Source organism: Erithacus rubecula (genome assembly GCF_903797595.1).
Source record: "Erithacus rubecula genome assembly, contig: scaffold_162_arrow_ctg1, whole genome shotgun sequence".
In the NCBI taxonomy this organism is placed as follows: Eukaryota; Metazoa; Chordata; class Aves; order Passeriformes; family Muscicapidae; genus Erithacus; species Erithacus rubecula.
The window spans coordinates 204,964-228,678 of record NW_027636143.1 but is presented as its reverse complement, the minus strand read 5'-3'; the positions used below and the strand labels follow the sequence as shown (position 1 = coordinate 228,678).

Here is a 23,715-nt window from a genome sequence, read left to right as displayed (position 1 = left end):
AGGCAAACCCATTCGTGGGATTGCCTTTGCTCAAGGACCAGGATGTACTTGGTGGATTATGCAGAAGGATGGAACAACCTGCTGTGTACCTCAGGGAGATCTGATTATAGGATAAAGTTGTACACAATATTATTGTTGAGTGCCACTACCATTGTATGCCAGATTTTATGCATAGAAGGAAATGTGTAAGTGACAAAGGCCTGAGCAAGTGAGAAGGAGGAGATGTGTAAGTGTTGAAGGTTTTGAGCAAGTCAGAGAAAGTTTGTGCCTAGTAAGTGTGTATCCCAATCGTGTGTCAATGATCACGATATGGGATAAGGGGTGGAATGTTATGGGTTATGTTTTGACTAGCTCCTCTCCCTACCCCCCACCATGGAGCTGCCGGCCCCTCCCCCGGGCTGTTTTATCTAGCCGGGTGTTTTTCGGCTTTTGGGGCTTTTTGCCGCTGCTTCCGCTGCTCGCTGCTTTGGCTGCTGCTTCTGCTGATGCTGCTTGCCGCTGCTTCTGCTGCCCCCCTGCCCCCCTTCCCTCCGCTGCTTCAGCTGCTTTTCCCCCCCCCCAGCTGCCTAAACTGCCCCTCTCCCTTCCCCCCCCCCCATCCCTAAGATTTGCACCGGCTCCAGAGGAAACGGATCTGAACTTCGGAGACCACCTCTGGAAGTCTGCCAAAGAAGCTCTGCTGCCCTTCCCGGCGAAGATCTGCCGAGTTCATCTCAATCTGGGTCTGTGCTGGGAAGTGTTTCTTTTGTATTTTGTTAATAAAAAAGTTTTTTCCACTTTCCCCTGAAGAAAATTCTTTCCGAGCTTGGTGAAGGAAGGAATTGTAAGGGGGGGAGGGGACCCTTTGGAGGTCTTTTTCCTAAAATTTGTCCCAAACTTGGACACAACACCTCTCCCAATACATACTGTTATATAGCATTTTTTCAACAAGCTAAGATGCAAACTCAGACCACTACTCATTAACCTATTAGAATTCTACTTTCTTAGCTCACCAGGCTACGTATAACACTACACGTAGAATCTAACTTGTTGTATCTAAGAAATGTAAGCGATGTTCTTACTACAACTCTATTATGCCTAAGTCCTGTCAACAACTGTAGGCTTGGAGCCTCTCCTGAAGATATCGGCATTTTTGCAGCCTTCAATAGAACACAAGCTACTGCTGTGGAATCCAGACCTTTTACTCACTAAAAACATCAGAACCCACTCTAGGACTCATTCAATCCCTATACTTTGATTTCTCTTTGAAGAATTCAGAGAGACCCCCTAAATCACTGACTCCAATAGAGGGCAAAAGCCTTATTTCTTCCCTGCCATCAGTACAGTTCCAGGAAATTTCTGTTCTCTCCTGGTGGGAAAACTTTGACATTTCTTCAAGTACTCAAATTCCCCAGCTAATAAGATGTGCTTGTGCACCTGAAAAACTGCAGGCCCTCTATGGCCCCAGAGGCCTCTTGTCCTCTGATGTAAACATCTGCTCTGACCCATTCCAAAGTCAGGATCAACATCCTCCTGGGATCATCAGGGAGCTGAGGTTCGAAAGGAAGTCTGGTTCAAGGCTTGATTTCATCTGAATTGAAAAATCCTGAATGCGAGGGAGGGGGAGCATCTCAGATCTTGTCTGAGCAAATGGGAACAAAGGGCCTATGTCCTCTCTGATCTCCTTTCATATTCCTGACATCGTGTTTTGTCTCCCCCCAGGTCCCCCAGTGCAGAGCCTAGCTTTGCATTCTCCATCAGATTCTGGGTGGCACTGCCAGGCTGGCATGAGGAGCCCCTCAGCCTTCCCTGCTCCAGGCTGGACAAGCCCAGCTCCCTCAGCATCTCCTTACAGCCAAAGGGCTCCAGCCCCACCTTGGAGGCCCTTCCCTCACCCTGCTCCTGCTGCCAGACATCTTTGCTGCCCTGGGAAACCCAAACCAGGCCCCAGTTACTTGGATAATCCCCATCCCTGATGTCCTGGTCACTCAGCCCCGGGTGCTCCTGGCCTGCCTTGCTGCCATGGCACTCAGCTGCCTCCTGCCCAGCTCCTGCCCACCAAGAGTTTTCTGCCAGGGCCTGGTGGATACAGGGAGGGCTGTGGATGTTGTCTGTCAGAACTTTAACCCTTGACACCATGTCCAAAAGCATTCCATAGAAAAGCAGAAGCCTGTGGCTTGGATTGGTTCACAATTCCCTGGACTAAGAACTGTCTGGATGTCCGGGCCCAGAAAGTGGTGGGGAATGGTGCCATATCCAGCGTGTGTGCAGTGGTGTCCTACAGGGATCAGTGTGGGCCCAGTCCTGTTTAACATCTTTATAGATAGTCTGGAGAAGGTGATTGAGTGCATCATCAGCAAATTTGCAGATGACACCAAGCTGGTGTGGATGTGCTGGAGGGTAGGAGGGCTCTGCAGAGGGACCTGGACAGGCTGGATCCAGGGCCCAAATCCAACAAGGTGAGGTTTAACAAGACCAAGTGCTGGGTCCTGCACTTTGGCCACAACCCCTGCAGTGCTACAGGCTGGAGATAGAGTGGCTGGACAGCAGCCAGGCAGAAAGGTACCTGGGGGCACTGATCAACAGTAGGTTGGACATGAGCCAGAAGTGTGCCCAGGTGACCAAGAAGGCCAATGGCATCTGGCTGGGTCAGGAATTGTGTGACCGGCAGGACCAGGGCAGTGATTCTTCCACTGTGCTCGACACTGGTGAGGCCACCTCGAGTGCTGTGTCCAGATCTGGGCCCCGAATTTAGGAAGGACATGGAAGACCTGGAGCGTGTCCAGAGAAGGGCTAAAAGGCAGGTGAGGGGTCTGAAACAAGTCCTGTGAGTAACAGCTGAGGGAGCTGGCATTGTTTATTCTGGAGAAGAAGAGGCTCAGGGAGATCAGGTGGTGTCAGGGTACTGGTTGGACTTCATGATCTCCAAAGTTTTTGCAGCCTTGCTGATTCTCTGAAGCCACCCCTGGAGCAGTTGCAGGATAAGCCCTGGGCCTCCTCTTCAGAAGGTCCGGTAGCCCAGGTCTCTCAGCTTCTCCACAAAGCCCCAAAGACCATCCTGTCAGTCCTGCAGAGCCTCTCCAGCCTCTCCTCACTGCCCTAAACAGGGAGCCCCACACTGAGAAACAGCGGCCCAAATGTGGCCTGTGGTGCCTCTGGCAAGGGAGCAGCACGAGGCACTGCAGGACCCTGCAGACAATTCCTGAAGAACATGTAGGATGATCCTACTCCCCAAGGGATGTTCACATGGTGCCAACCCAGGATCTGAAATGGGGAGTGGGGCCAGAGAGGAAAGGGCAAACAGGGATGGGCTGTTTGCAGGGGAGGGGACAGGATTGGGAAAGAGATAGAAGTATGGATCGGGAATGAGGAAAGAAAGCAAAGATGAAGAAGGAAAGGATATGCTCAGGGCTCTATGGGGGTGGCTGCCAGACAGCTGTGGCTCTGTGCAACAATGTCTGCAGTGGGACAGGAAACTCACAACTCATGGGAACAAACTTTCTGGCTGACTGCAGAGGCCACGACAAGCCTGAGTGGTTTCCCTCCCGTCCCCCAGCCCTTGCTGGCCCCAGGGGCTGATGGCATTTGTGCTCACTCAGCTCCATCTCCCCACAGCAGCACCATGGGGGTGCTGACGCCTGCTCTGTGCAGTGCAAACAGGGGCTCCTGAGCCAGTGCTGCCGTGTCTATGCCTGCAAGGATGCGGCACCTGTGTGAGCTGGGGGAGAGGCCAGGGCTGCAGAGGGGGGATGTTGTTGGCAGGTGCATGAGGACGCTCTGGGACGCTGCCCTGGGCTGTCCAGTGCAGTGGGGATGGATCAGCCCCTGCTCTGCTGCTCCTTGCCAGGCTCTCCCCTTTGCAGGGACCTTGCAGAGCACCAGCCATGCTGTTTGCCCTCAGCCTGCCCAAGGCCAGCCTGGGGCTGCTCACAGGGGTTTTCTCTGCTCAACATTGGCCTGGCCAAGTGCTCGAGACAGAGCCCGGCCAAGGAGCCTGGAACCCCCAGGCCCTGCCCTGAGGCATCAGCGCTGCCCCAGCAGTGCCCATGTCCTGTCCTTGCTGCAACCCCGGCACTGCCACCCCCAGGGCTGTGCCTGGCCCCGAGAGCACTCAGCCCTGCAGCCACACGAGGGGCAGGAGGGCAACAGGGCAGTGGCACGGGAGCAGCAGTGGCAACACCACGTGCTGCTGCTGCTGCTGGGCACAGCTGCTGTGCCAGCATTGATCTGCCCCAGCTCTGCACACAGACATTGCGGCTGCAGCTCCAGAGAAGGGAGCAAAAGGGGCATCTCTGGAGAAAACGTTTCTGGCAGACCCTATAGTTCCTTTAAAGCCACTAACAGCACAGCCCCTCTTGACACAAACTGTGGCCACAGCAAAGCTAGAGAGAAACAGAATTAAAATTGGTACAAATAATGACATTTCTTTCTGGACAAAATGAAAAATGTAAAACAAGGAAAAATAACCTCTAAAATGAAACCAACCAAAAGTATCAAAGGTGACTTTTATTACAAGTGATTTTCAGAAATTTGCCAGCAGTTTAATGCTCCTGAAATGACCCAGTCATTAGTCTCCACACTTCAGCCTTGAGCTCCTGATTCCTCAGGCTGTAGATGAGGGGATTCAGGGCTGGAGGCACCACTGAGTAAAGAACTGACACCATCAGATCTAGGGATGGGGAGGACATGGAAGGGGGCTTCAGGTAGGCAAAAAAGGCAGTGCTGATAAACAGAGAGACCACGGCCAGGTGAGGAAGGCAGGTGGAAAAGGCTTTGTGCCGTCCCTGCTCAGAGGGGATCCTCAGCACAACCCTGAAAATCTGCACATAGGAGAAAACAATGAACACAAAGCACCCCAAATACAAAAAAGCACTAACTGCAGTGGGCCCACGGTCCCTGAAGTTTGAGTGTGAGCAGGAGAGCTTGAGGATCTGGGGGATTTCACAGAAGAACTGGCCCAGGGCACTTCCATGGCACAGGGGCAGGGAAAATGTATTGGCTGTGTGCAGCACAGCATTGAGAAAGGCACTGGCCCAGGCAGCTGCTGCCATGTGGGCACAAGCTCTGCTGCCCAGGAGGGTCCCATAGTGCAGGGGTTTGCAGATGGACACATAGCGATCGTAGCACATGACAGTGAGCAGGAAATACTCTGTTCCAAGGAAGAACACTAAGAAAAAAACCTGAGCAGCACATCCTGTGTAGGAGATGTTCCTGGTGTCCCAGAGGGAATTGTGCATGGCTTTGGGCACAGTGGTGCAGATGCAGCCCAGGTCAGTGAGGGCCAGGTTGAGCAGGAAGAAGAACATGGGGGTGTGCAGGTGGTGGCCGCAGGCTACGGCGCTGATGATGAGGCCGTTGGCCAGGAGGGCAGCCAGGGAGATGCCCAGGAAGAGGCAGAAGTGCAGGAGCTGCAGCTGCCGTGTGGCTGCCAATGGCAGCAGGAGGAAGTGGCTGATGGAGCTGCTGTTAGACATTTGCTTTCTCTGGCCTTGGGGACCTGTTCATGGATAAAGGATTTTGACAAGTCAGCAGAGGCTGATTGAACCCAAATCTGGGCCATTCCCTGTAGATTTTCCCACTGTGATTCACCTACTCTTGTTCTTTCTCTGGGAAAGCCTTCACCCAGGTCCCTGATTGAGCTCCAGTTGTGCTGTCTGAGAGTGCCAGGAGCAGCCAGGCCTGTGCATGGTGGCTCTCAAGGAGGCATCCCTGCTCTGCTGCCCTGGGTTTGTGTCTGTGTGACAGAGGGACAAGGCTGGGTATCTGGGATTTGTCAGTGGAATAACTCCTAATGCAGAAAGTCTTGATAACTTCTGCACTCCCAAGTCCAAAGTATGGCAAGAGTTGGTTTTAGGATTTCTTTCCTAGGCACACATAATTGCTGCTTTTCTGAGGACAGAAATCCCCAGCATTTCTGCTGCACTCACAGTTTGCTCCTGCGAGATGTGAGACAAGGAATTCCCTGTGGCTTAGGGAAAGGTTGGGCTTGTTCCCAACTGCCCTGGGTTTCCCCCTCTGCCTGGAATCAGAGCACAGTCACACTCCTGTGCCACCCTGAGATAAACCAGACCCTGCCCAGAGCAGAGGGATCCCTAAATATCTCACCCTCTCTAAAGGTCTCTGAGCAAGTTCTCAGCACCCCTTTCTGCTAAGGACACTCACGGTTCCCTTGGCAATCCCAACAGCATTTCCTCAGCTGTGGCATCTCTGCACTTCCCCGTGGGACACTCAGGGAACTCAGAGAGGCTCTAGCACAGATTTGCACCCAGGAGGGCAGCTCAGAGCTTGGAAGGACACAGCAAGGAGACCCCCAGGTGTGCCCATAATGAGATCTCAGGGAAGGGGCTCAGCTCATTCCGCTTTCCCATGGACTGCTTTGCCCTCAGCTCCACAGGTTACAGGGAAGCTTGGACACCCCATTGCCATGGACATCCCTGCCTGGCAGGAATCCCAAGGGCAGTGTCTGACTCAGTGCTGCAATCCCAGAGCCTCCCTGAGAACAGCAGATTACAATGACAGTACCAGAGGAGTGCAGTAACAAGAGAAGATGTTGTGGTGCTGTGCCAGGAGGGCAGGGCAGAGACAGCTGGGCACTCAGGGCAGTGTTCCCATACCCAGCTGTGCACGGCACCTCCCACACACCAACAGTGCCCTCCTGCCCCCTGCATTGCTCTCTTCAGCCCCCTCTCCTTACCTGAGCATCTCCCTGGGCCTGGACATTTCCCTCCTGAGAGCCCTGCCAGGCTCACAGATCCCATCCCACCCTGTGTGCTCTCACCTGTCCCTACAGAAACCTGCCTGTCTGCAGGGCCCTGCCTGGGGCAGGGTCTGCCTGCAAATGGGCAAGGGCAGCTCAGGAGAGCCCTGCTGGGCCCTGCAAAGGGAATGCTGGTGCTGCCCAGGGCTGAGGAGTGGCTGAAGGCATTTGGGAGGCTCCCAGCAGAGAGACTGACCACACAAAGTTACAGATCTGGAGTCTCTGTAAATGTTCAAATGTTACTTTAGTGATCCTGTGTGTCCCTTTCAACTCTGAATGTTCTGTGATTCTCTGAGTACAATTCCTGTTCTGCTTCTCTCATCCCCCTGTTGTCTATTTGATTGTCTATAATCAAAAGAAAATAAACCCTCTCAAGAGTGTGAGAATGGTAAAGTACAAAACAGATCTTTATTGGAAGCTTCCAGATGTCCCAGTGGGAATGTGGCAGCCCCCAATTCCAACAATTTATTCAGGTTGATTAAGTAAAATATTTAACAGGAACATCCAATAGGAGATTCGGTTTCCCCTGTTACACACCCCTGGGTCAACTCATTGGAGTAAATCCAAGGGCTTCTTTACCCCAATTTTTCTATGACTGTTCACATTCCGGTAAAAAAAAAAAAAAAAAAAAAAAAATTCTTCTTTCAGGTCCTTTTCCTAATAAGAAGTCTATACATTATTTCAGGAATCTATTTAGAAGATCAGCTTACTGTTCAAAAATTTGAAAGAAAGGTTAAGAGGTGAACTAGAGATAATTTAGTATTTTAGTTATGTAAGTACAGAATAATAGTTTACAGTGTTACAAGACTAGGAAAAAAAATATAAAAAGCAAAAATCTTTTTGTCATCACCCCAGCATTCCCATCCTTCTCCAAGGAGGAAATTGAAAACTCTCAAGAAATCTCCTGATCTTTACAGCAATCCCAGGCTCAACTTCTTTTGGGAAGTGTTCTCCACAGCTGTGCCCAGGCTGGTCTGGAGCTGGGAGCAGCCCTGCCCCACGCAGCACCTCTCAGCAGCAGCACCTGCCCTGCTCAGGGTCACTCCTTGTCCCCACAGCTTCTCCCCCAGTGCTGGGAGCAGCTCCACAGGCTGGCTGAGAGCTGTTCTTGGCAGGAAGCAGAGTCCCTGCCCCAGCACAGCACTCTGGGCTGCAGGACCCTGCTCTGCAGGACAGCCCTGGGCACCCCTGGCTGCAGCCCTGGCTGCTCAGCCCTGCAGCAGAGCCTGGACAAATTGGAGCTGCCTTGGGCTGTGCCTCGGGTGCTGCAGCAGGGAAACCCAGCCCTGCCCAGGGTCACATCCCCTGCACTGCATCAGGTCTGAGAGTCTTCCTGGAAGGTCCTGAAACTGTGGCATGTGCCAGCTTCAGGAGATCCCTGCAGGAGCTGCAGCTTACCTTCCCACAGCCAGAGAGTGACTGCTTCAAACACTGTGAGGATTTCTGCTCTAGTGAGCCCTCATTGAGCTGTGCTCTGTGCTCCCAGTCCAGGCTGAGTTTAACCCCTCTGTGCCTCTGTGCTGTGCCCAGGGTGGTTGCAGGCAGAGTCCCAGCCCTGCTGGGCTGTGCACAGGAGCTGCTCCTGGGCAGAGCTGTCTCTCTGCAGCGCTGCCCTTGCCATGAGCTGCCTCTGTGCTGGTGCCTGTCCCAGATCAGAAATACAGACACAGCGAAAGGACTTTAATGATCCTCTTGGGGGTTGGGGATATATTCCTGAACATCAGTCCCCGAGAGGGAGCTGAAGAAACCTCTCAAGAACTCCAAGTCAGAATCAAACTCCAAAGTTTCTGAAAGTTTTAATGGATCCCACTGAGGGACCCAACTGAGAAAGTGTCCCCAGGTTCCAGTCAGAGGAGGAAATTGGAGGAAGACCTGACAGGTGGGAACAAAGAGAAGCCAAGTCTTGGTGTCCTGGGGCACAGCAGGGTCAGTGCCACCAAGGGCTGGGAGGTGACACCTTGTTCTGAGCCACTGGGGCCTCCAGGCACAGCCCCAGCACGGCTGGGCACTGTCACCCCTTGTGCTGCCCTCACCACCCCCCCCACATCCCAGTGGCCTCAGGAATCTGCTGGGACCAGTCCCTGGGGAGCATTGGTCAGGAATGGTCCTGGGGGCTCCTTCATGCTCCCAGGGGCTGCAGGTTTTTCCAAGGACTTTGGGTTTTGCTTTTGCCTTGGAGTCTCTGAGAGCTTTGTGCAATCATGGCCTCCAATTATCTGCTTTAATTAGTCTCTTGAGGGCCTTTCTCAGTAACAGCACTCAGTGGGTGTCATTAATGCTTCAAGGTACTTCAGTTTTTTTAAGGTACTTTTCTTTTTCCTTTCCTGTCTGAGTCTCTGAGAAGTTTTTGGGCAATCATGGCCTCTGATTCTCTCCACCAAAGAGTCCAGGAGGAGCCTGTGTTGGGGATGGACCTCAATGGGACTCACTAATGCTTTGAGACACTTTGGGTTTTTCTTCTGACTTTGACATATGAAGAGGTTTGTGCCATCTCCTCTCAGGCCCTGAGGTTCCAGGGCTCAGCACCAAATGCACCATGGGGCTCATTGGGATCAAGCCAGTCCTGACAAAACCATGTCTCTGCATTGATTTCCCTCTGATCTAGTGCCGTTCATTAGTTGCTTTTTAGAGCAAAGGTGATTGCAGGATTCAGTGATTGATATTGATCCAGGTTCTTTCCTCAGAAGGTCTGGCCTGCTCAGACAAGCTGTGCCTGGACGTCTGACACAGTGTGGACAACCTTGCTCCATATTCCCCAATCCCATCCTGTCCTCACTCAACTGGGACCTGATTTGCTTGGAGAACTGGCTGCACTCAGGCAAAGAGGGGTTTTCATCCTTTTGTCTTTTTGAAGCAATCAAAAATTCCTGAGTTTCCCAATTACAGACACCCTCCTTAAGTGTGTGCCGAGCCCAAAGTGCCACCAAGGAGGTTTCTCTTCACAAGGTTGAACCATGCAAGATCTGTATTAGACCTTTGGATTCCTTGGTTTCATGAGCCCTTCTTGTGTCACCATGGACTTGGGTTCTGTGAGGCTCTGTAATGTCACAATCGATGTTTGGTTACATGGGGCCCCACAATGTCACAGGGGTTTCCTTAGTTCTGTGAGTTTCTGTGGTGTCACAATTGATGTTTGGTTCTATGTGCCCCACAATGTCACAGGTGTCTTCTTTTTTCCTGTGGCAACCAACAGCAAACCCCACTTGCAAATCCAAATGCCTGGGAAGAAAAAGGAATGGGGACATTTGCAGTGAGGGCTTTTGTCTTCCCAGGGCACAGTGGTGTGGGGTGGGGCCCCACTGTCCTGGAGATGGCTTAACACCAGCCTGGCCATGGAAGGGGGAAGAGGCAACAACCTCTGTCCATGGAACTGCAACAGCAGAGAGTTCAGGCCAAAGGCTGGGCTTAACAGACTGTCGCATACACAGGAAACATCAGTGTTAGAAGAAAGATGTATGCTAATGTATTTACAAATCATTAGGTGGGTAAAAGGATGGATGTTAAGTCCTTTGAAATGAGTGGTAATGTTTCTACTGACTTTGGGCAACTGGTTTGTTACTGGGCCCAGACAGTTTGGCTCCTGAAACAGACAAGGGTCTTCACAAGGCCGAACTCCTGAACTTCAGGGGGAAATGTCAGGTTCAAGGGGTGATATGGGGTAGGTGTGTCAGGAAGGTTGTACCTTCCTAGTGCCTTGGCCAGCCAGGAAATGAAAAGGCCACGTGCAGCTGGGAGTTTTTGATAAAATGAGGCTTCATCTTCTGAAACCTCGAGAGAGATAACCCTGCGGGAGTGTGCCCCAGTGAACTCTCTCCCTTTTTTCAATTTATGTTGAAGTACTTCTCTGTCTCCTTAATGGACATAAACCTCTTGTCTTTAGGGATTTTCCTGACAGTGAAAACGTGGAATCTCATGGAACCAAGTGTCCACAGTTTCACGGCACAGCCTCATAGAGCTCTGGATCCCATTGTGTCACGATGGGAACACATGGATCAAAGGCTCCACAGTGGCACAGTGGTCTCTTTCCTGTTGCAACCACCATGGAACAAAGGTTCCCTAATGACACTTCAGGGCCTTATGGAATGCAAGAGATCACCCTGATGGAATGGAAACTCATGGAATAAGAGCCTACTGTTTCACAGCCAGGCCTCATGGAATGCTGGAGACCATTGTGTCACAATGGAAACTCATGGCACAAAGGCTCCACTGTGACCCAGCAGGGCCGCATGGAATCCAAGAGACCATTGTGATGCAATGGAAATGCATGGAACCAAGGCATCATTGTGACAAACCTAGGGCTGATGGAACCAAGGAGACCACTGTGGTGTAATGGAACCTCAAGGAACCAAGGGTTCCTTGATCAATTGTCAACATATCAGGCTCTCATAAAACTAAGGAGAACATTGTGACACAATGGATTCTCATGGAACCAAGGCCCAGTTCTGACAAAGCATGGCCGGAGGGAAACCCAGTGCCTCTGGGACATCTCCAGCCTTGGAGGAAGTGAGTGTCCGTTGTGACACAGCACAGCCTTGTGAATCACAGGAGAGCACAGTGACACCATGGGACCGTGGGGAACCAAGTGTCAATTGTAAAGTGGAGACCCATGAAAGCCGGGACACCATTGTGACACTGTGGAGTCACATGGAAGCAAATGTCCACTGTTTCATGTTGCAGCGTCCCAGAGCACAGGAGATAGTTGTAATACAATGGAAAAATGTGGAACAAAAGCTCCATAGTGAAAACAGGGCCTCATGGAATTCAAGAGACCATTGTGATGGAATGGAAACTCATGGACTCAAGTGTCCACTGTTTCACTGTGCCTTATGGAACCAAGAAGATCATTGTGGTGCAATGGCACCTCAAGGAAACAAGGGTTCGTTGTGAGACCAAGGCTATACTTTGACCAAGTGGGGCCTCATGGCACACAGGTGCCACTGGGACATTGCCAGGCCCAGTGAAAACAAGGCTCCATTATTGGACACCAAGACCTCATGGCACCCAGGAGAGCACTGCGACACAAAGCAGTCTGGGGAAACCAAGTGCCAACTGCAAACACGGTGGGGCCTCATGGAAGCCAGGTGCCACTCGGATAGTGCCAGGGCATGTGGAACTCAGTGTGCATTGTGACGCAGCACAGCCTCATGGAACTCAGCAGACCACTGGGACAACCTGGAATCTCACAGATCCAAGGCTCTTCTTCACCAAAGTTGGGTGTCATGGGACTAGAGGTGCCTCTGGGACTGCCAGTTCTTGCAGAATCCAGTGTCCATTATGACACAGCACAGCCTTACAGAAACATGGGGACTGTCGTGACTAAATGGAATCTCATGGAAGCAATGTCAATTGTGAGCACAGCATGGCTTCATGGAACCCAGGGGCAAGTGGGACCGAGCCATGGCTCATGGAAGCAAGGGACCATTGAGACACAGAGGGGCCTCTTGAAACCTAGGAGAACATTGTGGGACAATGGAATCTGATGGAGCCAAGTGTCAGTTGTCAAAACTGCAGGATCATATGGAACCCAAGTGACCATTGTAACTCCATGGAATCTCATGGAACAAACTGTCACTTGTAACACAGCAGGGTGTCATGGAACACAGGTGCCACTGGGACATTGCCACTGCTCATGGAACCAAATGTCCATTAGGACACAACTGGGCCTAATGGATCCACCAAGAGCACAGCTCCTTATTGTCACAGTCTGTGGGTCACATTGAAGTTGGAGAGTAACAAAATAAAATATGGCACATACAGTGACATTTCCTTGTGGACAGTACTGAAAAATTGAAACCAAGGAAAGAAAAGAACAAACCACCAAATGTTGCCTCTAGTAGTTGCTTGGGGTGAAGGCGAGTAAAGGAGCAGGAAAGGCCTTTGTGAGGGTTTTACAAAGATGTTTATTTCAGCCACCAGTCAGCATCGTCCAGAGTTCGGGGAACAAAGGCTAGGGGGCTTGTGGGGAGGTTCAGGTTTTGTCATGGGATAAGAAGGCGGGGAAATCGTTAGGGACCAATTGCCAAGGGGCAGGGGGTGCTCAAGGGTGGGGTTAGGGTGACAAGGCCAACAGGTGAACAGAGTGGGGGTGACCGAAAGGCTGACCGACAGGGAGAGGGCACAGGGAGCTTCTTTAATGGAGAATGCCTTTCTGGATCTCCACAACTCCCCTTTTCTTTGTTATTTAAAACGGCTTTTTTAAACGATTTTAAAATTAAATGTAAAATTAAGGTAACTAAAAAACACAAAATGACAAAAACAATCAAAAGCATTCATAAACCAGTTTTTAAAATGCAAGCTATTTCTTGAGTTCTCAGTGTTTGAACAGGTTTTTGAAGCATTTTGGAAGTGGTAGGAAGGAAGGTGAAGTTTTTTCAGCAAGGCTTGTCAGGAAACTGAGGAAGGAAGGGGATCCTTTAGCATGGAATGGAACTTTGGTGACTTTGAGCTTGTATGAGGTAGAATGGGGATAGGGTACCTGTTGAAACTTTAAATAGAAATCATTCATTTTGAAGAAAAATTGGGAGATTTTATATTGCCTTGGGAGATTTTTCTTTCTTCTCTCCCTCCCATATCATCCCCCGCTTTGTATTAAAAAGGAACTTCGGTAAAACAGATTGGCAGCTGGGTAGCAAAGGTAGGGAGAAGCATGGCAGTGGGAGGGAGACTGTGGAGCGGAAAGGGGGTTAGGAATTTGAGGGAACATAAAGAAAGGGTAATGAAATTTGGGGAAATTTTGAAAGGACTTACTTTATGGATGGAAAAAGGGGAAAGTGGGAGGGAAGTAGGGAAGCAATAGGGATTGGCAGAAGGCACATATTTGTTTGGCAGGTTTTGCAAATGGAGGAATAGACTTTTGGCTCCAGGACAGCTGAGTGACGTTTTGTGCTGTTTTTGCTTTTGGGTTGCTGCTGTAACTTGAAGGCTGTTGGCTTTGATGTGTGAAGGACAAGGTTTTCTAGTAGCTGAATTGTAGCTGCAGTTTGGTGCATGAATGCTTCCCTGCACCGGGAATTTACCAGGCCCTGTAACATTTGCTGCCTGAAGGCCCTTTTTCCTTTGTACTATGTCAAATTCCACTTATTCTCCACCTCCTACACTGGGGAGACATTTTCTAGGGTTATTTTTTTTTATTGCAGTTTGATGAACAAACATCTTCTTTGGTATCATTTCGAGTGATGAATCCGTATCTATTTTTTACAGTGAACCATTTGACAGTTCATAACACTTTTTTAGCAATGATGTTTTTACTTTTGCTGGTGAGTTTGTGCTCGTGTCTGTGCTGCTGGACGTGCTGGTGTCAGAGGGGCTGTTTTTGTTGTGGGTTGGCAGCGGCAGAGCTTGAGGAGTGTGAGCTGCTCTGTGCTGGGGGTGCCGTGCACGCCGGCAGGGCTGAGTGCGCAGGCTCCAGCCCACGGGGGCTGCCCGCAGGGCAGGGGGTGCGTGGGGCTCCACGGGGGGCAGGGGGTGCATGGGGCTGCCTGTGGGGCAGGGGGTGCGTGGGGGTCCACGGGGGGCAGGCGGAGAGCGGGGCGGGGTGTGTGGGTGGCAAGCGAGGGCCGCTTTCGCCACTTCTCTTTTCGGCAGCACAGGCGAGGAAGCGGCACGGTGGCTGTGCTGGCGATGAGGCGCTGCTGCTGCTGCTGCTGCTGCTGCTGCTGCTGCTGCTGGGGCTGTGGCTTCTGGCGCAGAACTTCTGAGGCCGGAGCACCACTTTTGGCTTCGGGCCAGCTCCGGCGTGGCCAGCAGCAGTGGGGTGGTCGCAGGCTCTCTGTCACAGCAGATGCTTCACTTGGCTGCTTGGGGGGCAGGGTGTGCGTGGGGGCAGGGTCCCGAGCAGGAGGGGAGGGGCGCGACCCAATAATGGGAGAGGAGGGGGACTCTGTGTGTCCCGCCACGCGGTCTGTGCCATTTTGTACAACAGGGGTGAGGGCAAAATGTGAACAAGAAAACTTTTCTTGCGACAGGAGAGGGGCTGTAGGGGAAGGGGAATGCAGAAAAAGCTGGGGTTCAGCATTTTCTGAATATTCATTAGGAAGCTGAACACCTAGACGAATTAAAATAAACAAACGTAGAGTTTTTACTACTAGGAAGTCTTCACTTTGCAATTTTCCCACTGCCTCATTTAAATTAGAAATTATTTTTGTGAAACGTCAAGATAATTTTCACACAGCCAGCATACTAAAAGTTTCAAATCCCCCTTCAAGAATTGAAAATTGCTGCAATAAAGAATGTTTTTAAATTGATGATAAATTTCCCGCTGCGAGCAGATGGATCTTACTGGCATTTTTTTCACCCCAAGTCTCTTCCTAGCACACGAGAATAAAAAGAGATAAAGCAAAGAGTGCTGCAGAGTTTTAAACTCACCACAGTAAGATTAAAAAACAGTCTCGGGCTGGTTGATGTAGATGCATTCATGGAAAAGAGTCTGGGTTCGGAGCGCCATGTGTTGCATTTAGAAGTTGCTTGGGGTGAAGGAGCAGGAAAGGCCTTTGCCGGTTTTACAGAGATGTTTATTTCAGCCTCGCATGGATCCAGGGTTCGGGGAACAAAGGTGAAGGGGCTTGTGGGGCTCCAGGTTTTGTCATGTGATCAGCAGGAGGGAAATCCTTAGGGACCAATTGCCCAGGGACATGGGGGTGCCACAAGGGAAGGCAGAGGGCCAACAGGGAATTAGGGTGGGAGTGACCAAAAGGCTGACCGACAGGGAGAGGGCACAGGGCTTGTTCTAATTGGGAATGCCTTTCTGGGTTCCGCAGTCTCCCTCTTCGTCATTACTGACACATTTACCAACCTAAAGTCCCCCTCTCTATCTCCTCCCCGTCCCTGGATCTGGCCCTGTCAGTTCTGCACTCAGTGCTGCCTCCAGCCCTGAACCCCCTCATCTACAGCCTGAGAAACCAGGAGCTCAAGGCTGCAGTGTGGAGACTGATGACTGGGTGGTTTCAGGAACATTAAAGTGCTGGCAAATTTCTGAATATCACTTGTAGTAAAAGTAATCTTTGATACTTCTTGTTGTTTTCAATTTGAAGCTTTTTTTTAATCTACTTTTCTTTTAATGTTGTCCACAAAAATGTAATTCTTTGTGGCATTTCCCACTTTGATTTTCTCCACCTTCCCTATGACCACAAACTCTGTCAATGAGGAGCCGCACCCTCAGTGGCTTTAAATTAACTAAAGGATCTCTCAGCAAAGTTTTCTCCAGAGATGCCACTTTTGTTTCCTTCTCTGGGGCAGCAGCAGCAATGTCTGTGTGCAGAGACTGGGGCAAATTCATCTGCTGACAGAGCACAGTGCTGCAGAGAGGAGATGGAGCTGAGTGAGCACAAATGCCATCAGCCCCTGGGGCCAGCAAGGGCTGGGGGACTGGTGGGGAAACAACACAGGTTTTTTTTGTGGAGGCCTCTGAAAGTCTGTTCCCATGAGTTGTGAATTTCCTGTCCCACTGAAGACATTGTTGCTCAGAGCCAGGGCAGCCTGGCAGCCACCCCCAAACTGCCCTGAGCATTTCCTTTCCTTCACCTTGGATTTCTTTACTCTCTCAAAATTCTGATTTCTTCCTCTTTCCAATCCCTCTCCCCTCCCCTACAAACAGCCCATCCCTCTTTGCCCTTTCTAATCTGGCCCCACTCCCCATTTCAGTTCCTGAGTTGGCACCATGGGAATATCCCTTGGGGAGCAGGATCATCCTACAAGTACTTCAGGAATTGTCTGCAGGGTCCTGCAGTGCCTCCTGCTGCTCCCTTGCCAGAGGCACCACAGACCAGGGGGGCACATCTGGGCTGCTGTGTCTGGGTGTGGGGCTCCCTGTTCTGGGCAGTGAGGAAGGGATGGAGAGGCTCTGCAGGACTGACAGGATGGGTTTTGTGGTCTGTGAGGAGAAGCTGAGGGACCTGGGCTGCTGGACCTTCTGAAGAGGAGGCCCAGGGCTCATCCTGCAATTGCTCCAAGGGTGGTTTCAGAGAATCACAGAATAAGCCAGGCTGGAAAAGATCTTGGAAATCATCAGTTCCAACCTGTGCTCTGACACCACCTTGTCTCCCCTGAGCCTCTTCTTATCCAGGATAAACATCCTCAGTTCCCTCAGCCACTCCTCACTGTCCTTGCATTCCAGACACTTCAACAGCCTTGTTGCCCTTCTCTGGACATTCCAGCCCCTCCATGTCCTTCCTAAATTGGCCAGCCCAGAACTGGATACAGCACTCAAGGTGCTGCCCAACCAGTGCAGAACACAGAAAAAAACCCACTGCCCTGATCCTGCAGGCCACACCATTCCTGACCCATACGTGTCCCAGGGGTTGGATGAGGGAAATGCTGGGGAGGGAGTAGGGACAAAGTGATATTGATGGTCAGTCTTCAAGGATCTTGATTTTCATATCTATTCAGATTGCACTAGAAAGTGCTGGGAGTCAATATCAATTGGAGATTACTAGATCTAGAAACAGGAAAAACAACAACACAAACCAGTTCTCTCTCCATTTTTTAAAATATATTACATTCACTTGAAATACACTTCTGAAATCTGTTTAATTAACCACAAAAGAATTGAAAACTTAAATTATTCCCAAGGGCTTTTCTTGTTTGGGTGTTTTGAAAAAATGTTTGTCAGCATTTGTTGCTGAATTCCTGAACTGAAGAGATCAAGAAAGAAGAGAGCTCTGGACTAGTAAAATTCATCAGCCGCCTCCAAGTGGCAGAGGATCCATCTTCATCAGAGCAGGAATGAACAGAAATGGGCACAGCTTTGTGGCTGCCCCAGCTCTGGGATGGGCCCTGGGCTTGGAGCAGGAGTAGCTCTGCAGTGCCCCAAGGCTGGGGCTGTTGTGTTGGCCTGGGCAGATGGGATGGCAGCAGGGGCTGCAGAGCTCTCAGGAGCTCAGGGAGAGGGGAGCAGGGCACACAGGGAGCCTCCTTTTGCCTTGGCCAAGCACCTTGCCCATGGCTGGGGCTGAGTCCTGTCTGAGCTGCAGCTGCTGCTGTGCCCTGGCCAGGGGCTGAGGCCTTGGGGCCACTGCCCAGAGCCCCCTGCCCTGAGCAGAGCTGTGGGGCCAGAGCCGGCTGGGCTGTGCTGGGGAGAGGCCCTTGGTGCTGCACAGAGCTCAGGGCAGCTGGCACAGCTTGCAAGGAGCTGGGCTGGCCTGAGAGAGCCTGCCAGAGAAAGCAGCAGTGTCCATCTCAGCCTGGCTGAGCGTGCAGGGGCAGGACTCAGCCCAGCCCTTTTGGAGCAGGGCCAGCACCTGGGGAAGGCATTGGAAACAGGCAAGTGGCCCAGAGAGGAGGCTGCTCTGTGCCCTTGGTGGCATGCACAGAGCAGGGAGGGGCCCAGGACATTTGTCAGCGCCAGCCTCTGTCCCCAGCCATTGCCAGCCCTGGCTGCTGAGCCCAGGTTTGCCCTGGGTTGAGTTTGGCTGTGGCCCAGCTCCATCCTCCTGCGGGGCTCAGGGCCTGTTCTCAGCCATGGCCAGCCCTGCCCGGCCTCTCTGAGAGCCCAGAGCCCGGCAGAGCCGGGGCAGGGCTGCCAGTGCAGCCCACAGGTGCCACGGGCTGTGCAGGAGCTGGCAGAGGCTGCCCAGCAGGGAAGCCATGGGGCACAGAGCCCCAGGGCTGCTGTGGACACCACGGCTGCACCTCCAGATCCAGAGCAGATGTGAGAGATGGGAAGAGAGTCAAATAATTCCTAATGGATTCTTTATTTTGTTTGCTTATGCAGGTGACTTGCTTCCACTGGTAGAGGAGGTGTTAAATGTCAGATAACACTGGTAGAGTGAAAAGAATAATATTATTTAGCTGAAAAATTATTGCATGCATAATACACCATGAGGAAAAAAGGCACATATGATCAAAGGAGCATCTGAATTTTTCAGAGGATGAGAGACTCATTGATGTTCTTCTAGTAGTCAAACTTGCTCAAATACTTTCCTCAGGGTTTCTTTTAGGTGAGAGGTGAGTATTAGAGGCCTGAGCAGCCAGTCCTGTCCTGGCCAATGTTGTCTGGAGAACCCTTGTATATTAGGAATTTTTCAGTATCAATTTTGGACACGGGCACTGGGTAGGACAGATGGTTCTTTTCCATTGGAAGGAAAGCACGGGGCTCCAGTACTTCAAGGGCTGATGAGAAGAAACCCTTGGCTTGCGAGGATCAGTCAAACTTGCCAGGTGGCCCCTGGGTGGACCAGACCACCCAGATCTGTTCCATGACCTGTTGGTTCCACGAGGCCCCTCAGTGTCACCTTGCTTCTGCAGTGTCACAATGTCCCCTTGCTTCCTTGAGGCTCCACAGTGTCACAATGGCCCCTTGGATCCATGGTACCCTGCAGTGTCACAATGGTCTCCATGGTTCCTTGATGTCCCCACAATGTCACCATGGTCTCTATAGGAATAAACTGAGCCCCAGTGTTGCAGGGGCAGATGAAGGGCAGTCATCAGATGCACTGAGACAACCAGACTTGACTGTATTGGCAATTTTTTCTGGTAACCATCTCCGGATATATGGAATTTCAGAGGCGGAATACCAATTTTGGACATTAACGCCTGGAGGAGAAACAGTTCTTTCCCATAAGAAGGAAAGAATGGAACACTGGTGTTTCAGAGGCAGATGGAAGGCGGCCATCAGAGGCTAAAGGCAGCCTGAATTCTGTCCTGGAAACTTTTGTTGGAAAGTAATCCTCGGATACACAAAATTTTGGAGGTGGAATCCCAATTTTGGCTATTACTGCATTGATAAGAGGGTTGGTTCTTTTCCAGAGGAAGGAAAGCACCAAGCTGAAGTATTTCAAAGACAGAAAAAGAGAGAGGTGGCTCCTGAGAGGCCAAGCCAGCCAGACCATTTTGCCCTGGCAACTTTTGCCTGGGAGAAAGTTTTTGGACAAACAGAATTTGGGAGGCAGAATCCCAGTTCTGACCAAAGACATCTTGACAAGAACCATGGTTCTTTTCCATTTGAAGGAAAGCACTGAGCCCCAGTGTTTCAAAAGCAGGGGAGAGGCAGCCTTCAAGAGGCCAAGGATAGCCAGACCTGTCTGTCGTGGCATCTTTCACTTGGAAGCAATCCATGGATATACAGAGTTTTGGAGGTGAAATCCCAATTTTGGCCATGGGCACTGGGTCAAGGTGAATGTTTTTTCATAGGAAAAAAAAGTGTGAAGCCCAAACATTTTGGAAGAAGATGAGGGGTGAGCACCATAGGCCAAGCCTGTCTGACCTGTCTCTCCTGGCACCTTTCATCTGGGGTAATCCTTGGACGCAGGAATTTTTGGAGGTGAAATATCAATTTTGGCCATGAGCGCCTGGCATGGAAGGAGAGTTCTTTTCATTAGAAAGGGTAGCACCAAGCCCCAGTGTTTGAAAATGCAGATGAGAGCCAGGAAGCCAAGGCCAGTCAGACTTGTCAGTCATGGCAGCTTTTGTCTTGGAGTTATCCTTGGATATAAGGAATTCTGGAAGTGGAATCCCAAATTTGGCCATGGATGCCTGGATGTTAAAGGTGGGTTTTTTCCCCATAAGAAAGAAAAGCACATGGGTCGCAGTGTTTCAAAGGCAGATGAGAAGTGACCTCTGGGTAGCCAAACCAGCCAGATCTGTCTGTCATGACAGATTTCATCTGGCAACAATCTTTGCATATAAGGAAGTTAGGAGAAAGAATCCATATTTTGGCCATGGCTACTTCAATGAGAAGGACGGTTCTTTTCCAGAGGAAGAAAATCACAAATCCCCAGAACTTGAGGAGCTGATGAGCAACAGCCCTCGACATGCCAAGGTCAGCCAGGAGTCCCAGCCAGACAGACCTGTTTCATGTTCCCTTGGTTCCACAGGGCCCCAAAGTGTACCAGTGTTCTCCTTGATTCCAGGAGTTCCTTCTAGTGTCACAATACGCTCCTGGTTACAATATTCTCCTCGTCACAATGTTCTCCTTGCTTCTGCAGTGTCATCATGGGCCCTGGGCTCCACTTGGCCCAGTTGTGTCACAATGGCTCCTTGGTTCTACAGGTCCCACAGCCTCATCACTGACCTTTGGTTCCATGGGATCCCTGAGTATCACAACGGCCCCCTGATTCCATGAGGCACCTGAGTGTCACAATGGTCTCTTTGATTCCATGAGGTTCTAGATTGTCTCCATGGTGTCCCTGAACCCACATTGTCACAACTAACCCATGGTTCCATGAGGTTCCGCAGTGTCACCATGTCAGCCTGTCAGAGGCTGGATGAGATCAATGTCCCAGACACCTCGGGATGAGCTGTCAATCAGTCACACAGTGGGCTGGTGCTGACCCAGGCTCTGATTGCCTGAGCAATCACAAGCCCCACCTGGGGGGGACCAACAAAGGTCCAGGGGCTCAAAACATGGAGCAGAAGCTGAGCCCGTGGTGTGTACCCTGCCTTCTGCTGATGTCTGTGTCTCACCCACACTGGAACCCAAGGAGTTGGTAGCCATGTGTGTGTCTTTCTATTGAGCTTCTGTCTTTCTGTCTCTCTCTCTCTCTCTCTTTCTTTCCTCTCCTAATACTCTTTATATGGAACAGTTTCAGGTACCAAAGCAACTGAAATGTTTAAAGCCTTCTAGGTTAAATGAGGTTAAGATAATAAATTTCCTGCTATGGTGAGTGTTTTGTGTTGAATTGGGTGTTGTATTAATTCCTTTTCAAGAGTTCCTTAATTTTATGTACTTTTCCAGTAAAGTTTTTGTGTCATTTTAACGTATTTAGAATATCTGGACAGGTTTTCTCCTGTGTACCAAACTCAAGTAAAGGAACCTTTGGTCACCCCCAGTATTTCAGTGTTTTGGGATGTTACAGCCCTGCAGGCTCACAATGGCCTCTTGTTTTCATGAGGCCCCACAGTGTCACACTGGCCCTTGGTTCATGAGCATCTGGAGTGTTACAGTGATTTTGGGAATCAGGAAATGACACAGAAATTGCAGAGTGTATGTTTCATTGCCAGCTGGGACACATGGGCGGATATCTCCTCCAAACCAGGTGTACCTGGTCAAGACAGGTTCCAGGTATAAATACACATTGATCCCACAAGCCCACATCTCCCTGCCCACCCACTTCTGCCTTCTCCCACTTTGGATTGTAATTAGCTGCCACACCTCCTGCTGTCATGTTTGGTGGTCCTTGGGATGAAGGCTGTATGTCTTCCTTGGTGATTGCTGTTTGACCTCTGCTTCTGGGCAAGCAAAGTGCAGGTCTGTCTCTTCCTCATGTTAAATTGTCCCACCAAAAACCACTTGTCTGGTTCTGGCTGATTTTTGGAGCCTCAGGTTTCTGCTTCGTCAGGCTTGTGTAACACCTAGGTCTTGCTTTGCTGAGTTTTTGCAATATATCTTAACTTAATGGTTTTTTTTTCCTGGCAACTAAGTTCCTATGTGGTCTGTTAGATACTGTTTCTCCTATGTGATCTATTTCCCCTCCACATGCTTAAGCATATTATAGTCTTCTAAAATCCTGAATTTTTACAACTATATATGTTCCCCATCTCACTGATCCCGAGGGAGCAGCAGCAGTGCCTGGATCTGATCACTGGCTCTGGAACAGGGCTGGACAAATGACCCCCACAGCAGCAGCAGCAGCACATGGAGCTGACTTTCAGCACAGCCCCTGTCACTCTCCCCTCCTGTGTGCAGTGGTGTCACAGCAGCCTGGGGCACCTGGGAGCCCTCAACTGGAGGCTGTGCAGGAAACAGAGGTGGGGACTCCCTGTCCATGTGGAGCTTCCAGATGGAAAAGGCTGCTGTGAGCAGCAGCTCCAAGGACAGAGAAAAGAGGGTCTGGAGCTCTTGATCTGTGCCAGTTCCACAGTCCTGGGCAGCAGCCACCGAGCACAGGGGGAACAGAGGGCACAGCAAGAGGGACAAAACCAGTCAAGGTCAGGGACTGGGAAGAGCCAGAGCTGGGAACAGCAGGAACAGCTGCTTCATTGCACCCTTGGAGAAAGCTCTTGGCTGGTTCAAAGTGCTGAAAGGTGTGAAGGGCAGAGAGGAGGCCACACCAAACTCCCTCCCCTCTCAGTGTCCCAGAAGGAATTGGATGGACTGTATTCTTCTCTCCGAGTCCTCTTGTTCTGCATGAGCAGCTGAGCACCAGGAGCTAAAGGAGCTGGAGCCTTAGGCCACAAGAGGTGACCAAGAGGGAATTTTTGGACCAAAATAGTGCTGCCAACATGGACCTAGCTGAATCCAGCAGATGACATCCTGGAATTATCAAATCCTTTCTCTTGGAAAAGACCTCTGAGCACTCTGAGTCCAGCTGTTCATCCAGCACTGTCAAACTCAGCATGAAACCACGTCCCTGAAGTGACAAGGCCAGGACAGCAGACCCTGAGCCAAAGGTGACCTCTGGCTGAACGTCCCAACCAAACGTTATCTTTGTATACACTCATTAGCAAAATATGCATGGTCATTTGTGATAGGTGTATGCACTCATTAATGAAAAATATATTCACCTTTTTGAAATCTGACATCTGGCCATGTCCGGGGGTTTATGATCCAAGTCAGCTCCCTTGGTTCCTCCTTGAGACTTGGCCAGCCCTTGGGAGGAACCCAAGAGGAGAATGAAACCAGAATGATGTAGAGTAAATGACACTGATTCTTGAACTTGGTGTCTGTGTCTCTGCTGATGACCCTGCCTATTAGTAAAACAAAGTTGGTGTAGTCTGGCTAGACCACCACAAACTGTTGCTTTTTGTATGTAAACGTGAGAAATCAGTCCTGTCTGAAATTGCCAGGTAGAGGCAAAACCTTCCCTAGAGTTTGCTGCCTCTGGAATGGGCTTAGGTCAGAGCATAATGACACCAATGTGGAAGTCAGCTGAAAGAAGCTGAACCACTGGATGCATTGAAATATGGGAAAATGAAAAAGAACTTAAGTGTGGGAAGATGAGAATGAATTTTATTAATAGCATCTCAAAAACAGCACCAACAGAGAGAATGACTACTGCCAAAATGCTCCTACATGGAGTGACAGAAAAGGCTTTTAATCTTGAACT

General features: G+C 50.6%; 2 protein-coding genes across 2 annotated transcripts in view; one reads left to right on the top strand and one right to left on the bottom strand.

Annotated features, from left to right (window-relative positions):
- LOC306815577 (olfactory receptor 14J1-like) overlaps positions 1–15,691 on the top strand; it is a gene marked incomplete at its 3' end in the record, with an annotated part of 46,476 nt that extends 30,785 nt beyond the window's left edge. Inside the window, exon 2 of the mRNA XM_079332150.1 lies at positions 15,638–15,691. Within this exon, the coding sequence (XP_079188276.1) occupies positions 15,638–15,691 (54 nt within the window). The remainder of the gene's footprint in view (positions 1–15,637) is intronic.
- LOC306815575 (olfactory receptor 14A16-like) lies at positions 4,521–5,453 on the bottom strand (the record flags this gene model as incomplete). Its single annotated transcript, XM_079332148.1, has 1 exon — positions 4,521–5,453. The coding sequence occupies one exon, from the start codon at positions 5,451–5,453 to the stop codon at positions 4,521–4,523; it is 933 nt and encodes a 310-aa protein (XP_079188274.1).
- Positions 15,692–23,715: the final 8,024 nt, after the last annotated feature.